Raw genomic sequence first — 16,149 nt, forward strand, 5'->3', positions numbered from 1 at the left:
CTCTTTCTACACTTAAACCAACACAATCTACAAATTTGAAAGTAGCTGAAACAGTTAGAGCGCTGTGGGGGTTGGAGGTATTCCCATGTATCTACTTGTATCTGAGCCTACTGTAGTGTCTATAAGGTCCTTTCACTGAAAGCCTGTTAAGTTTCACTTCTTCCCACTCCTTTCTTGCCTCAGACCCACCCGTGAATCTGTTAGAGCGAGATTTGTCATGCAAACTAAATTGCACCATCTATTGCACACCAGACAGCATCCTTTTAGAGACTAATCAACATAACAAGAAAACTGTGTTAGCTGCTCTGATAGATCAAAACCAACCCATAGGTGAAGAGAAAAGGGAAAGTCTATGATAGAGTAGTGTCTAGTGTGCCCCGTCAGTATGGGCCTCTTCCTCTAATTACATTGGTTTGATTTAAAACCGTTGAGCCAACACACATATTGCTAAAACAGAGTGCCCCCTGACAAAGATTTCATGAAAAATGTGGATTTGCACAATCTGTTCTGACTTAGCAACATAATTCTTCTTACAGACCTGTTGCTTATTTTTCTTCAAGATTAGACCCTGTAGAGAGAGGATTTCCAACTTGTCTAAAAGGCCGTAGCTGCAACTGCGCTTGCAATTAACAATCTGCTGATATTGTCCTAGGTTCTCCACTAACAGTCATGATCCCACACGATGCACTGACCTTGATAACCATGGAGGCACACAGACATGTGACAGGGACCAGAGAGGCAAAATATGTTTTGACACTCACAGCTCCACATATCACACTAAAAATTACACTATTCTTAACCCTGCTACACTATTGTCTACAAAGATGATGGCGATCCCCATAACTACATGGATGTCATCTCATGTTCTTCCAAAATCCTCGTCCTGACCTTTCAGAAACTCCTCTTTCCAACTCTGATCTTGTTTTCTACACTACTGGCTCTGCTTATAGAGAAAATGGAGTGCCATGTGCAGGATATGCAATTTGTGATGATTTTTCAATAGTTGAAAGCGCTGCCCTGCCACCCTCAAGTTCCGCCCGAGTAGCTGAGTTGTATGCACTGATGAGGGCCTGTCATCTAGCAAAAGGTAAGACTGTCACCATTTACACAAACTCCAGATATGCTTTTGGATGTCTACATGATTTTGGTACTCTTTGGGCAAACCAAGGATTCATTACATCCTCAGGGACACCCATTAAACACGGCAAACTAATTGGTGAATTATTAGATGCATGTCAACTACCGTCCTCTATTGCTGTTGTTAAATGTGACGCTCACACCAAGTCCAAGGACCTGTTTCAAGAAGCAATGCTCTGGCCAACCATGCAGCAAAAAAGGCTGGCAAAATAGGTATGTCTGTCCTTGTAAAGCTCTGTCCTTCCCTACCTGCTAATGATCTTGCTTCTCCTAATGATGTGATCTTTTTACAAGAATCTAATGATATGAAGGTGCATAAATTGTGGCTTTCCCATGGATGTAAAATTGTAAATAACTTTTGGCTCCACAACGATGGCGGCGTTGTGGTACCCATTTCTTTGTATTGTAAAAATGTGATGGATATGAAAATATTCTTGTATGTATAGATATGTTTTCCAACTGGCCAGAAGCCTGGGCCTGCAAGAAAGCTGATTCTGTTTCAGTAGCGAAATGCTTGCTGAAAGACCTTATTCCAAGATATGGTCTCCCACAATCAATCATGTCAGACCAAGGTAGTCATTTCACTGGACAAATAATGACTGAACTTTGTAAATCACTGGGGATTGAACAAAGACTACATTGTCCATACCACCCACAGTCTGCAGGGCTTTTTGAAAGACACAATGGTATCTTAAAAAACAAACTAGCCAAACTGTGTGCGGAAACAGGTTTGAAATGGACAATGCTATTGCCTATAGCCCTAATGTCTATGAGGTCCACAACTATCAGGAAACGCAAGCTCACACCTCATGAGATCATTACTGGAAGACCAATGACTATTCCAAGCAACTCAGTACCATGCATGAAGGAGATGGACCTCCTGTCATGACTCGCTCCATGTTATAGTTCTGTTTCCTGTGTTATCTTGTTGTATTGACTTCTCCTCTTCTCCCCCCTCATTACTTTCACCTGTTCTGTGTGTGTGCTTATATAGCCCCTGTGTTTCCCCTGTCCATTGCCAGTTCGTCTTTTTGTCCCCGTGCGTTACTTCTTACCCTGTATTGCTCTGTAGTATTTTCTAGTTCCCTGGTATTGACCCCTGCCTGTGTTCTGGTTGACCTCGCCTTTGCCTGATCCCTGTCTGCTTAGTTTGCCTTCGCTGATTGACTACTCGTGTACCGACCTCGCGGCTGCCTGATCCCTGTCTGGTTTGTTTGCCCCCGCTGACGGATTACTTGTGTACCGAACCTGTTTTTTCCAGTAAAGACTGTTACCCTGCCTAACGCTGTGTTTGAGTCGTGCATTTGAGTCCAGACTATAGTTGCTGCACCCTCAGCTCTGATAGTACGAACTGGCCCTAAACATGGACTCAGCCGACTCGGATGCCGTGCTCGCTGCGCTTCGGGCTCAAGGTGGTCGTATCCACAGTACTGAGGAGGGACTTACCTCAGTCCAGCGGGAGATCCAGGGGATTTCCATCCAGCAACAGAGCTTCCAGTCCATCGCCGGTGACCAGTTCCGTGCCCTCGGTGAGCAGCTTCAACAACTGACCGGACGAGTGGTGGATCTCTGTACCGCGGTGTCCGCGGCGGCAGCCGCTCCTCCTCTCACCCCTACTCTTCCGCCTGCGCCGCCACCCGTTCCAGCTCTCACGCCGGCTCCTCTCCTTCACCTGTCCAACCCGACGAGGTTTTCCGGGGACTCCAAGAATTGTCGCTCGTTCCTGGTACAATGCGGGCTGCATTTTGAAATGCAAGCGGCCTCCTTCCCAACAGACCGGGCGAAGGTGTCTTACATAATCTCTCATCTCTCCGACAGAGCCGAAGCATGGGCCACGGCGGAATGGGCGAGAGATCCGGTGTGTAATTCTCTGGACAATTTTAAAGCCACGCTCTCCAAGATCTTCGATCAGACCACTCCCGGCCGGGAGGCAGCTAGAGCACTCATGGGGTTCCATCAAGGCAAACGACGGGTGGCAGATTACGCCATCGAGTTTTGCACTCTGGCGGTGGACAGCGGCTGGAATAACTTCTCTCTGTGTGATGCTTATCTCCATGGTCTGGCAGACCAACTCAAGGATCAACTGACTCCTCTCGAACTCCCCGAGGACCTTGATTCGCTAATCTCTCTCTCTGTAAAGATAGACAAACGACTCTGCGAGAGAGAGAGTGAGAGAGAGAGAGGTCACAATCCCAGGTGTTTCCCTCCAGCCAGAGGGGGCAGTCCGCGGCCGCGGCTTCTTCATGGCGCTCTCCTCCTCATTTTTTCCAGGGAGGCAGATCGTCAGCGCCCCCTGTTGCCCAGGAGGAACCCATGCAGCTGGGAAGGACGAGACTTGACCCAGAGGAGAGACGTCGCAGGATGCAAGAGGGCCGCTGTATCTACTGCTCTCAGAGAGGCCGCTTCGTCGCTTCATGTCCGGTAAAAGACCGGGCTCACCCTTGATAAAGAGGGCGCTGGTGAGCCGTACCTTCTCCTCTTCTATGTTCACTCGCCATCTGGTTCAGGCCAAGCTGGTGGCTTCTTCTTAAACTTTCTCTCTTCCGGTGTTGGTGGACTCCGGAGCTGATGAGAGCTTTATGGACTGGCGATTGGCTGATAAACTTGGACTAAGCCGGTTACCCCTTGTCAGGGACCAAACAGAAAAGGCTCGAGAACCAAAGGTGCAACTGTCAAAAAAATATTAATTTATTAGTAACTCAATTCAAAAGGAACAATTTCAAAAAGTATATTGATACAAATACAACAAAATAGAAAAATAACTCTAAAGAAGGGCCCTATTTACTCAAACTGAGGTCAACTTAAACAAACAGCAACTTAACTCAACATACCTGACCTCCTGAATGAAACAATAGGTGGGGGTTATATAGGTACTGGCCGGCCAACAAATGACACAATAGGGGGGAAACAAACAAACCATTACTTTCATAATAGATATAAACATAATGTGAACAGAAACTACAATGAAAACCTATATCTACTCAACATAAATACTCAAATCATGAAACAAACTTAAAAATCTTAATAATCTCAAATTAAATAAATCTCAAAGAAAGGCCAGCCTCCCCTCTGGCACCTCCAAGGTGGCCTCCTCCACTTCCTGTTCCGTTTCCATAAGAGGCCATCTTGGAAGGCGCCGCCTCCTTTCCAGAGCTGGGGAGAGCTGCAAACAATAAGACACACAAGGTGAGTTTCAACTCAAACAAAAGGAAATAATATTGAACAGCCTGCTAACCAAAATGCGTGCACTCAAATTAATCAACAACTGTCAATAAACATAATGTATGAAAGAAAATACTGTGTGTCGTCATTTAAAATAAAATAACAACAAAAATACTCAACTTAAAGGTGGTCACCATGTGTGGCCACCACACCCCTGCCCAAGCCTCTGGAGGCTAATACTCTGGATGGACAACTATTGTGCAAGGTAACTCATCGCACACAGCCCATTCAGCTCGTCATGGCAAAAAATCACACTGAGTTTTTGAGTTTTCACCTGTTTAACTCTCCCTCCCATCCTCTCCTGCTGGGCCTTCCCTGGCTCGCCAAGCACAACCCACACATCAACTGGTCTTCTGGGGAGATTCTGGGGTGGAGTAAGAGCTGCTCGCCTGGCTGCTTCCCTTCAGATCCTGTTCCTGCACCTCTACCTTCCTCACGTCATCTGGCTCCGGCTAACGCAGACTTCCCAGACCTCTCTGGCGTTCCTGACTGCTACCTGGATTTAAAGGAGGTATTTAACAAGACTTGGGCTACTTCATTGCCCCCGCACCGGCCGTACGACTGCGGTATCGATCTGCTTCCTGGTTCGACTCCTCCTAGAGGCCAGCTCTACTCGGTGGACCTTGCCTTCCGGAAGCTGAGAGAGAGTTTCACCTCTGCACCCATCCTCACTCTACCCGACACTAATCTTCAGTTTGTGGTGGAGGTGGATGCTTCAGACCTGGGCATCGGGGCGGTCCTCTCTCAGCGGTCCCAGGTCGACCACAAGCTGCACCCCTGCGCCTTCCTGTCCAGAAGACTCTCTCCTGCTGAACAGAACTACGATGTTAGCAATCGGGAGCTATTGGCTGTTAAGGTGGCCCTGGAGGAATTGCGCCACTGGCTGGAGGGAGCTAAGCATCCATTCCTGGTTTGGACAGATCACAAAAACTTGGAATACATTCGGTCCGCTAAGCGACTGAACTCCAGGCAGGCCAGGTGGGCACTGTTCTTTAATCGTTTTGACTTTTCTCTGTCTTACCATCCAGGATCCAAGAATGTTAAACCGGATGCTCTGTATTCTATCTCCTTCCTGCACAGTTGGAGCAGTCACTTGGGAGATCGAAGAGAAGGTCAGACAAGCTATTATTAACACTGTGGTACCTGATGGTTGCCCCCGGAATCGGTTGTTTGTTCCTGTCCCTCTTCGCTCACAGGTAATCCACTGGGCCCACACCTCCCTCCTGTCCTGTCATCCAGGAATCAAGAGAACATGCTTTGTGATTAAACAACGGTTCTGGTGGCCCGCTATGGAGAAAGAGGTGGGCGAGTATGTGGCAGCCTGTCAGGTGTGCGCCAGAAACAAGGTCTCTCGACACCCCCCAGCAGGGCTTCTACGTCCTCTTCCTGTACCTCATCGTCCCTGGTCTGACATCTCCCTGGACTTCGTCACGGGATTGCCTCCCTCGAAAGGGAACACAACCATCCTTACTGTCGTGGACAGGTTTTCCAAGATGGTTCATTTCATCCCTCTCCCCAAGTTACCCTCCACCAAGGAAACGGCGGAGGTAATGTTGCGGAATGTTTTTCGTCTCCATGGTTTCCCGAAGGACGTGGTGTCGGATCGGGGGCCGCAGTTTGCCTCCCGTTTCTGGAAGGCCGTCTGTTCTCTATTGGGCGCTACGGTCAGCCTAACATCGGGTTACCATCCCCAGTCCAACGGCCAGACTGAGCGTCTGAATCAAGAACTGGAGACCGGACTACATTGTCTGGTATCTCAGAATCCTGCAACATGGAGCAGACACCTCATCTGGGTGGAATATACCCACAACACCCTGCCCTGCTCTTCCTCTGGTCTCTCCCCCTTCCAGTGCACCCATGGTTATCAGCCGCCGCTGTTTCCAGTCATGGAGGAGGAGGTCAGCGTCCCTTCAGCCCAGGCCCTCATCCGTCGTTGCCACAGAATCTGGGCCGGGGCCCGTCAAGTGCTGCTCCGAAGTTCTGCCAGGATTAAGAGAGCAGCGGATCGCCGGAGAATCCCGGCTCCTTCCTACAGGCCTGGGCAGAGGGCGTGGCTGTCCTCCAAAGACCTTCCCCTGAGAGTGGAATCACGCAAGTTGGCTCCTCGCTTTGTGGGTCCCTTCCCTATCGCCAAGGTGGTTAATCCGGCAGCCGTGCGGCTCAAGCTGCCCAGGTCTCTGAGGGTGCATCCCACTTTCCATGTGGCCCGGGTCAAGCCAGTGATGGAGAGCTCCCTGGTCCAGCCTCCAGACCCCCACCGCCCCCCCGGTTCATCGATGGCGGCCCAGTCTTCACTGTGAAGCGGCTTCTGGCGGTCCGACGGCGGGGCCGTGGTCACCAGTACCTGGTGGATTTACAGGGTTATGGCCCTGAAGAAAGGAGCTGGGTCCCGTCCAGTAACATTATGGACCCTACGCTCATCCAGGACTTCCGCCGCCGCCACCCTGACCAGCCTGGGACGTCAGGTGCCGTCCCTAGAGGAGGGGGTACTGTCATGACTCGCTCCATGTTATAGTTCTGTTTCCTGTGTTATCTCGTTGTATTGACTTCTCCTCTCGTTTCAGATTCCCCTTCCCTCCTCGTGTGGTTTCGTCCTCCTCCTTGATTGTCTGTCCCCGCCCTTATTACTTTCACCTGTTCTGTGTGTGTGCTTATATAGCCCCTGTGTTTCCCCTGTCCATTGCCAGTTCGTCTTTTTGTCCCCATGCGTTACTTCTTAGCCTGTATTGCTCTGTAGTATTTTCTAGTTCCCTGGTATTGACCCCTGCCTGTGTTCTGGTTGACCTCGCCTTTGCCTGATCCCTGTCTGCTTAGTTTGCCTTCGCTGATTGACTACTCGTGTACCGACCTCGCCGCTGCCTGATCCCTGTCTGGTTTGTTTGCCCCCGCTGACGGATTACTTGTGTACCGAACCTGTTTTTTCCAGTAAAGGCTGTTACCCTGCCTAATGCTGTGTTTGAGTCGTGCATTTGAGTCCAGACTATAGTTGCTGCACCCTCAGCTCTGATACCTCCATGCAATGGATGAGTTGATGTTAACATTCTGCTCTGCACTAACTTCTGCTGTCCAGTCTATCCAGTCTATCTGGTCGAAACCACAACACGTCCTGATTACCACCAACACAGCAGTCAAGTGTGAGGGTCGTTCTACTTGGATCCACGCATCCCACTGTAAGAAGACACCTCCACCATGCGGAAGAAATCAGCGGGGTCCCTCTACATCCAGTGGGCCATCTTCCTCATCGCCTACGGAGCCATAAAGAGTTGGCCGCGTCCCTGGGAAGGACCTTCCCCCCTGAAGGACAACACAGGTGTCCGAGGCCCAGAAGAAGAGGTACGCCAGCTTCCAGAGGAGCAGTGGAGCAACGCTGGCACCGGAGGCCCAGAAGAAGATGTACGCCAGCTTCCAGAGGAGCAGAGGAGCAACGCTGGCACCGGAGGCCCAGAAGAAGATGTACGCCAGCTTCCAGAGGACCAGAGGAGCAATGCTGGCACCGGAGGCCCAGAAGAAGCTGTAGAACACCCACCAGCACACCCACAGAGCACAGAGAGCTACAGACACCACAAACAGGACCTTTCCATGCACCAGAAAGGAAAGACTCTAAATGGATATGAACCACAGTGGTCAAATGCATTTCTCCAATTGGCAAAAAAAAAAAATGGTTGCTGATAATAGTCCAAACCCAAAGAACTGTTATGTCTGTGGCTTCATACCCCACAGCACAAGAGAAGGACTTTCACTAATGGCTCTGTCCACTTCATCATGTGACACTTACTTCACATACTTCATCTCAGTTCCACCAAGGAACACCGTACATGTCCCAATCCATTACAAAATAGACCATTATGTGGTCTGGGTCATGTGATACCAGCTATGAGAGTCCTTACTGTGCCACCGGAGGTTCACATGGTAAAAAGAGACTTATACACAGAGTCTCTCATACAAACACTATAGACAAGATTTGTGGTGCTCTCTTTCCAAGTTATGGAGTCATGACATCCTTGGACCAAATAAGAGACCTTTCCCGTGCAGTGGAAGATCTTGCAAATTCCACTGCAAAAGGCATGTTCATGTTTTCACAAGAAATGACTGCAGTAAGGATGATGACTTTACAAAATCGAGCTGCACTGGACTACTTATTGGCCTCTCAAGTAGGAACTTGTGCTGTAATTGGAACTGAAGGCTGTACGTTTATACCTGACCACAATGCCACATTACAAGAAATAACGAACCATTTGCATAATATTGCAAAGACATTTCTTAACCCTGTTACCCCTGGTTTGTTTGACTGGGACTTTTATCATTCTTCTGATTACTTGTTTCAAATCTATGTGCAAGTTATGTATCACTCAAACCACTAATAATATCATGTACTCCACTGTAACCCAACCTGCTCCACCAATAGAGGAAGAAAATCCAGATTTTTCGTTTAACACTGAAATTGACATTGAATGACCTTGTGTGTAATTACAAAAAAAAAAAAAGGGTGAATTGAGGAAGAAAATACACATTTAGAGTGACATCTGAGAAGTGCCCTCTGACCTCCAGACGTAAATGTTGATTCCTGTCTGTCTCCTAAATCCTGTAGATACACATTTGCGTAACACCAGTTAATCAATGGATAGTTAATCAATGGACAGACGATTTGATCACTATGTTAAATGTGTGCCCCCTTACTTCCCCCACCCCCTGCTGATCACACTCTCCAAAGAGCAGACCCCCCTCCCTTTGCATGTCTTTTGCTTACCTATTGTTTGAACCTGATTGAATCTTCTTTGTTTTTACTGTATAAAATGCTACTGTTTCATTTGCTCTGGGTTCACTCACCGGCTCAGATCCGCTCTGTGCCTGTCAGTCCACCAGTCTACCGGTAGACTTTGAATAAACACATCACCACAGCAAACTACTCAACTGGACTTGAATGATTTCTTCAACAAGGGGAAATGTACTTTCCTTCATGAATGTAAAGTTACAGAGAGGAGAGAAAGAACCAGAGTCTCTGCTGAGTGCTGAGTTCACTGAGAGGTTCACCTGGATTTAAACACTTTGTTCCCTTGCTTATGGCTAATGCAGTAATCTGGCTTTTGGCAGTTGTGTTAAAGACAAATAATCCCGTCAAACTCGCCTCACTTGTAGTGAACTCTAGTGAAGCTAGAGATGTAGTGAGCCACTGATTATTTTCGTTAGGTTTCAATTTTGACTGGGCATGACAATACTTAAACTGGAGGCTGGGTTGGGTCTGACCAGTGTTTGGAGGTAGATGGGTGCAGTTCCGTTGACGGCCTTGAAGGCCAGCACCATCGGCTTGAATTGGATGCGGGCTGCAACAGGAAGCCAGTGGAGGTCACGGAGGAGGGGGGTCACATGGGAGAATTTGGGTAGATTGAAAATGAGGCGCGCTGCAGCGTTGTGGAGACGCTGCAATGGTTTAGTCGCAGAGGCTGGGAGTTTCTCCCTGCGTGATACCAGCACCCTAAGATTAGCCTCTATGTCGGAAGCTCTGGCCCCAGGTTAACAGCAAATAGTGGCTGGTGACATTAACGGTGCCGGTAATGGAGTCTCCTATCACTAGCCTGCAGTATTTAGCCCTGACAGCTGGGGCTGGGGAGGCACGCGAGCCAGCAGGACTAATAACTGGGCTAGCAAGGAAAGAAAACTGGTTAGCAGTTGGGAGGGATGACTGCTGACCAGTCCACACAACCGGTGACTTGCTCTTGCGCCCCATCCCATGGCAAGGTCGAGCAGGGACAAACTTCACAGCAGCTGCCAACGAGACTCAGCTACTACTAAGGCTAGCAGGCCTACTATCAGGCCCGGGGCTAAAGCTGTCTGTAGTGCCCGTGGTGCTAACAGAAAGAAGCTGCTCTAGCTCATGGACACGTCTCTCTAATAGTGACACCCTATCTGCAACTGCAGAACAGTCAGCACAAGCCATCGTAACACTTGTTTATCGAGGCTGTCAACTGCGTTGAAAGGCAAAACCAGTAAGCTAGACTAGGTTGAGGAAAGCTAACCGGGCAGCAACAGACTACCCAGTAAGAGAAGATCCTTTCGAGAAAAAACGTAAAAGTGTTAAAAGCCTAAAGTTAGCTAAGGTAAAGTACCAGTGGGACTATGAAAGACTCAGAAATCGAAGGATAAACAATTAAGATGGATAGACAAGGAGAGAGACACAGTAAACAACAGCTTTTTATTCACGGAAATCCTGGTGGGCCTCACAAGAAACAGCCTGTAGTGTCTAGAAGAACTAGAACTCATTCAGAGACATCTGTACCGTTGCTGACGTTGTAATCACAGTTTATTCCTCATGTTTCATCATCATCAGGTGGTCCAACTTGTTCGAGATCCACGTGGCATCCTGGCATCTCGTATTGAGACATTTCGAGACACTTACCGGCTGTGGCGTCTGTGGAGAGCAACCGGACGGCGACCCCACAACCTGGACCTGGGACAGATCAACACAGTGTGTGAGGACTTCCTCAGGTCTGTGTCCACAGGCCTGGCCAGACCTGCCTGGCTAAGAGGGCGGTACATTCTGCTCAGGTGAGAAGGACAGAGGTAGTATTTGTGGACATACAGTCTGTGTACACAGTGTAAGCCTTAGCGCTTTATTTACACTACTCTGGCCCATTCACCTACATCAGTGCAGCTGTTTGTCAGTCACCATGATGACTCCAACAACAAAGTTTGGTTGAAGGTGGGGCTGATAAATAAGTGGTGCAGACTGTCACCATGTGGTGGTCTATAAAGCACTTTACAGTACATTTTGACTTGTAACCTCTGAAGCACAGGCGCTAAATTCGTTTTGTTTCTTGAATAAATATGATTAGATATTTGGATCATTACCAAAAAATATGGTGAAAAATATGGATGGTTTGTTATTTTAATGTCCCAAACAGTTTATTTGCTTGTTTTCTTGACATGCTTGTAGCTAACAACCATAACCAAATGACTTTAAGGCATTGGTTTTGATAGCCTAATGTTTTTTCCAGGCAAGCTATAGGTGTTCTTAAAAAATAATGGACACCATATTCCATTTAGCATGGCACTCAGTAGGTGTTGAACTGACATGCACAAATTGTACAGTGCGCTGGGAACTAGATTGGCTAACTAGCTTCTACTTTCTGAGTCGATTAGACCGAATCACTGGCTGTGTCCGAAATCCCTCACTACTCCCTATATCGTGCACTACATAGTGAGTACGCCATTTTGTAGTGCTGTCCGAATGTCTAGTGGGAATTATTATACCCTATATAGTGAACTCAAAGTATCCCACAATGCATCGCAAAAAGTAGTGTTCACCCAATGGTCACTAACCAAGCAATATTTACCATCATGCATTGTGCTGAGAGAAAAATGGCAAACGAACGCATTATTCATGTGTGTTTTTATGAGCTATTTTTAACTTATTTATTCATGTATGTTTTTATGAGCTACTGGACACCTGAATTTCCCCTAAGGGATGAATAAAGTATCTATCTATTTATCCATCCATCTAATCTGATTTAAGAACAAAGTTGTGCCATGTCTTTTTCCACAGGAGGGGGTGTAGTCTCACAATATGAGTGAATTATTGACACTGACAATACATTAGTGATTTAGATGTCTTGTATGAATGTGAAAATCCTTCATCTTTAGGTATTTATAGGTCAAGTATTTATTACGGATAGTCCACAACCAGCATCGATGTATGACATTTCAACTGTGCAACAGCAGTGACGTAATTAACGGCGCCCGAGTAGTGTCCGAAAGTGCTTTTTTCTTTCTGCCGATGAGCTCCCTATATAGTCCACTATGTTGGACTCCCTATGTAGTGAGTAGGGAGTAGGGAATGAGTGAGTGATTTCGGACACAGCCACTGTGACATTGCGCTGACATCAGTCGTCACTTCCTGGTAGACAACTGGTGATTGACTTGCATTGTGATGATATGTGACATCAGCAAATTATCTTTAGTCTATTGTCATATTCAGCTGTAACTGTAACCTTTAAGGATATGTGGTTAAACACGGTGGTATGACCTAACTGACATTCCTGCTGTGCTCAGTTCATGTGTTGCTAGCATCTTTGATATTTACCCAACAGAAACAAGTTACACTAGAAGCTGGTTTTGGGTAAGCTCAAGCTGTCATTTTCTTCAGTCTGTGGCCAAATGGGTAAAATAGGTGTCTAACCTATCATTAGTGAAAGTTTTGTAATTAATGAGATATGAAAGCATCAAACATGCATTTTAGATGGATTTGATGTACCCAGAAGTCATTATAAACAAACATTGTGACTGGTTCTATAGTGTTTGACATTGACTCTATAATGTTCTCAGTAATGTTGTCTGACTCTAGCTCTCAAATTCACTGAACTCACATGAGAAACACCTACTCAAAGACGTCATTTCCACAAATATGTCAAAAAATTGTAGTAACATTGAAGTATAATTATGATTAATATTTCCAAAAAGTGGAGGTTTTGACTTGCCATCAGCCCCAACATTAAAACCACCGGCTTTATATTTTGGAAGCTTCTCTTGTGCCACCAGAACAGCTCTGACCCATCAAGGAATGGACACAAGACTTCTGGGGGTGTCCTGTGGTGTCTGGCACCGGGACGGGGCAGTGGATCCTTTGGGTCCTGTGGGTTGGGGGGTGGAGTCTCCATGGATTGGACTTGTTCCTGCATGTCCCACAGATGCCTGATCGGATTGGGATCTGGGGAATTTTGGGGCCAGGTCATATTGGGCTCTTTGTCACGTACCTCTGGCCATTCCTCTGCAGTTTTTGTGATGTTGCAGAGCGCATTGTGCCGTTGGGGGGACCACTGCCAACTAGAAGTGCCGTTGCCATGAGGTTGTATACTTGGCCCACAACGGTGTTTGGGTGGGTGGTGCATGTCAAGTGGCCTCCACACTAATGCCAGTACCCACGATTTCCCAGCAAACATTGCATTGTAACTAGCTGATCAATGTTATTTACTTCGTCTGTATGTTGTGGCTGATCAGTGTAAATTCAATACCAAAAGCCTAACACAAAGGATGCTCATGTCGAACTTCAGTTCGGAATGAAAATGTGGATTTGGGAGTGCCACTCTATGTGGCACTCTAGTTCTACTATAATCTAAGTTTATTTATAAGATAGCTCTCCATGATTTCTTTTGAATTTTTCTTCTTTTTATTCAAAATGGCACTTAAAATAACCTGTGTTCACATTTTCGTGTCAAGCAACCTTTTGCAGTCATGAGAATATTAGTGTCCTCTGTAAGAATCAAAAGTGAAAACAGAGTAACTTTGTTATACCATAGACCATATTCACACAATGCCAAATTTCCTCTGATGTCACGCTAAGGTGGGAAACTAAATGTTGTACTGCTGTGTTCCAGGTGGCATGTTTTATAAACATTGTCAGATTCCCTCTGACAAAGTATCATGTCACTGCATACTGATCAGCAACCGAAAAGACTATGGATAGTGAAAATCTGGAGAAACAGAGGACCACATTTCAAGGTAAAACAACGTATTTAAGTCCCTTAGCTCCCGTTATGCAATTAAGCTAAGATTAGCATTCAGCCACTTCCTAGCTAAGATTAACGTTTAATAGTGTTACATAATACAATATTAAGTGCATAAATTAATTGTGAAAGAAACCCACACACCGTGGACACATTTTTTTTAAGCCTAGATGTAAAACACTTGATAAAATCAAACAGTAATGTCAGCTAGGACAAGATTAAATGCTTCTCTCATTTAATAAAATATACTACGTTTACATGACTTGCAACCTGCAACACAGCAGTACGACATTTGAGCTTCCCAACCTGAATGTGACGTCTGAGGAAAATGGCGGCAGTGTGAATATGGTCTATGATTAAAAAGCTGTTTGAGTCCAGTGTCCAAGCAACAGGCAACATTGTTTTTTTTTCTGTTCGCTGCTCTCAACATTTTGTTTGAATTGCCCAAACAAAACATTAACCATGACTCACTTATGTAATGGTCAGAGGCACAAACAAATTACTAATTTTGTCTTTTTTGTCCTTTTTTACTGAATGATCTTCATTCTTCCTTCCCTGTCATTGGTCAGGTATGAAGACTTGGCCAGGTTTCCTCTCCAGAAAACCAGGGAGCTCTATAGATTCCTTGGTCTGGTTCTGGACCACAGTGTCAAGGATTGGATCATCAACAACACCCGGGGCAGCAGTGATCTGTCATCTCGGCAGAAGTTCACCACAGTTCGGGACTCTGCTGCTAATGCAGAGAACTGGAGGGTGAAACTGTCCTTTGACATGGTGGTTTACACTCAGACTGCCTGTCAGCCGCTTCTGGAGCTTCTTGGATACAAGACAGTCTACCACCCCCGAGAATTAAGAAACCTCTCACACTCTTTGGTGGAGGACAGGACGTTCCTCCCATTTTTTTAAACAACTGATGACATACATAGTCAAATGTGGGTTTAAGAAACCAGCAAAACAAGACAGTACTGAGATTATATTGTCAAAGATGTTTGACCGACTGATCTGGATATCGTCATTAGGTCTGTTGTGGATAAAGAGCTGTGTCCAAACTCAAAGTTCTATAAAACAATCTGACATCATCTCCACTGGCATCAGTGTTATCTATCTATCTATCTATCTATCTATCTATCTATCTATCTATCTATCTATCTATCTATCTATCCATCCATCCATCCATCCATCCATCCATCCATCCATCCATCATCCATCCATCCATCCATCCATCCATCCATCTATCTATCTATCCATCTCAATCTTTTTTCACTGAATTACCATTCCACATATTAATACCACATTACGTTAATAAATGCAGTACATCATGATCATTTAAGGGGCTACTGTGTTTAAATCTAACTTAACACTTCATTAAGAATCTACAGTATATAGATGTCGACGTTTCACGTTCAAACTCTGTATGGGAATGTCCTTACAGAATGATGACTATGTAAGGACATTCCCACACAGAGTTTGCCTATGATACAGTACTTAGGATTACAGTATATAGATTTACATTCTCGCTTGGTCATTATAGCACAATGTTTCACCACATAACATGGACATATGATAGTGTAATACTGCCACCGTTACTAAACTATATTTTCTCAGTGTCTCAATATACTTCTCAGAACAAGATCATTTTCATGTTATATTTTCAATTAATAATGACATATTTTTTCTTGTTATTACTACATGACAAATGACAACTTTATAAAACTCTACAACAACATATCTTGTTATAGCAAGAAACTTTGTGGTTATGACAGAAAATCTAATTCAATAAAACAAGAATTGTTTTTTGGTTTTAATATGATAAGTTAGTACAAAATAGAAATTTGATGTGACTGCAGACTCAATCAACTGACACAAGTAGCATTTGGCCGATCATCACCACAGCACAAAATACTTTTTCTCTATTTGGTTATTAGTATTTTATTGTTGAAATGGGCTTGAATTTGTAAGATATTACTTGGTTTGTTTATTAATGATTTGTTGTGTAGCTATACAATATTATTGTTTAATAGTTTAGATTAAACCGGTTTGGGTGTCCCTGATCTCAGATCAGCCTCAACCACAGGATTTAACCCTCAGTGGAGAATACCAAACAACTACTGTATACGTGCATTCATTAATATTTTCAACAACGGCTTGCATATTTTCAGTAATAGCATGTTTTAGCTGATTAACTCTAAACTGAAGGGGGGGTCAATAATATAATTTAGTCCAGATTAAAGTCCAGATTGTCAAGGGCACTTAGCTTCCCTGTATCAGTATATTTCATGTCTTTGTTCACATT

At 45.5% G+C, this 16,149-nt stretch overlaps 1 protein-coding gene across 1 annotated transcript in view; it reads left to right on the forward strand.

Moving 5' to 3' along the window:
• The window catches only part of LOC141000984 (carbohydrate sulfotransferase 1-like), a 31,184-nt gene extending 16,422 nt beyond the window's left edge, over positions 1-14,762 (forward strand). Inside the window, exons 5-6 of the mRNA XM_073471883.1 lie at positions 10,685-10,902; positions 14,426-14,762. Coding sequence (XP_073327984.1) covers positions 10,685-10,902; positions 14,426-14,762 — 555 coding nt within the window. The remainder of the gene's footprint in view (positions 1-10,684; positions 10,903-14,425) is intronic.
• The last annotated feature ends 1,387 nt before the right edge of the window (positions 14,763-16,149 follow it).

This window comes from Pagrus major, chromosome 8 (genome assembly GCF_040436345.1).
Source record: "Pagrus major chromosome 8, Pma_NU_1.0".
Classification (NCBI taxonomy): domain Eukaryota; kingdom Metazoa; phylum Chordata; class Actinopteri; order Spariformes; family Sparidae; genus Pagrus; species Pagrus major.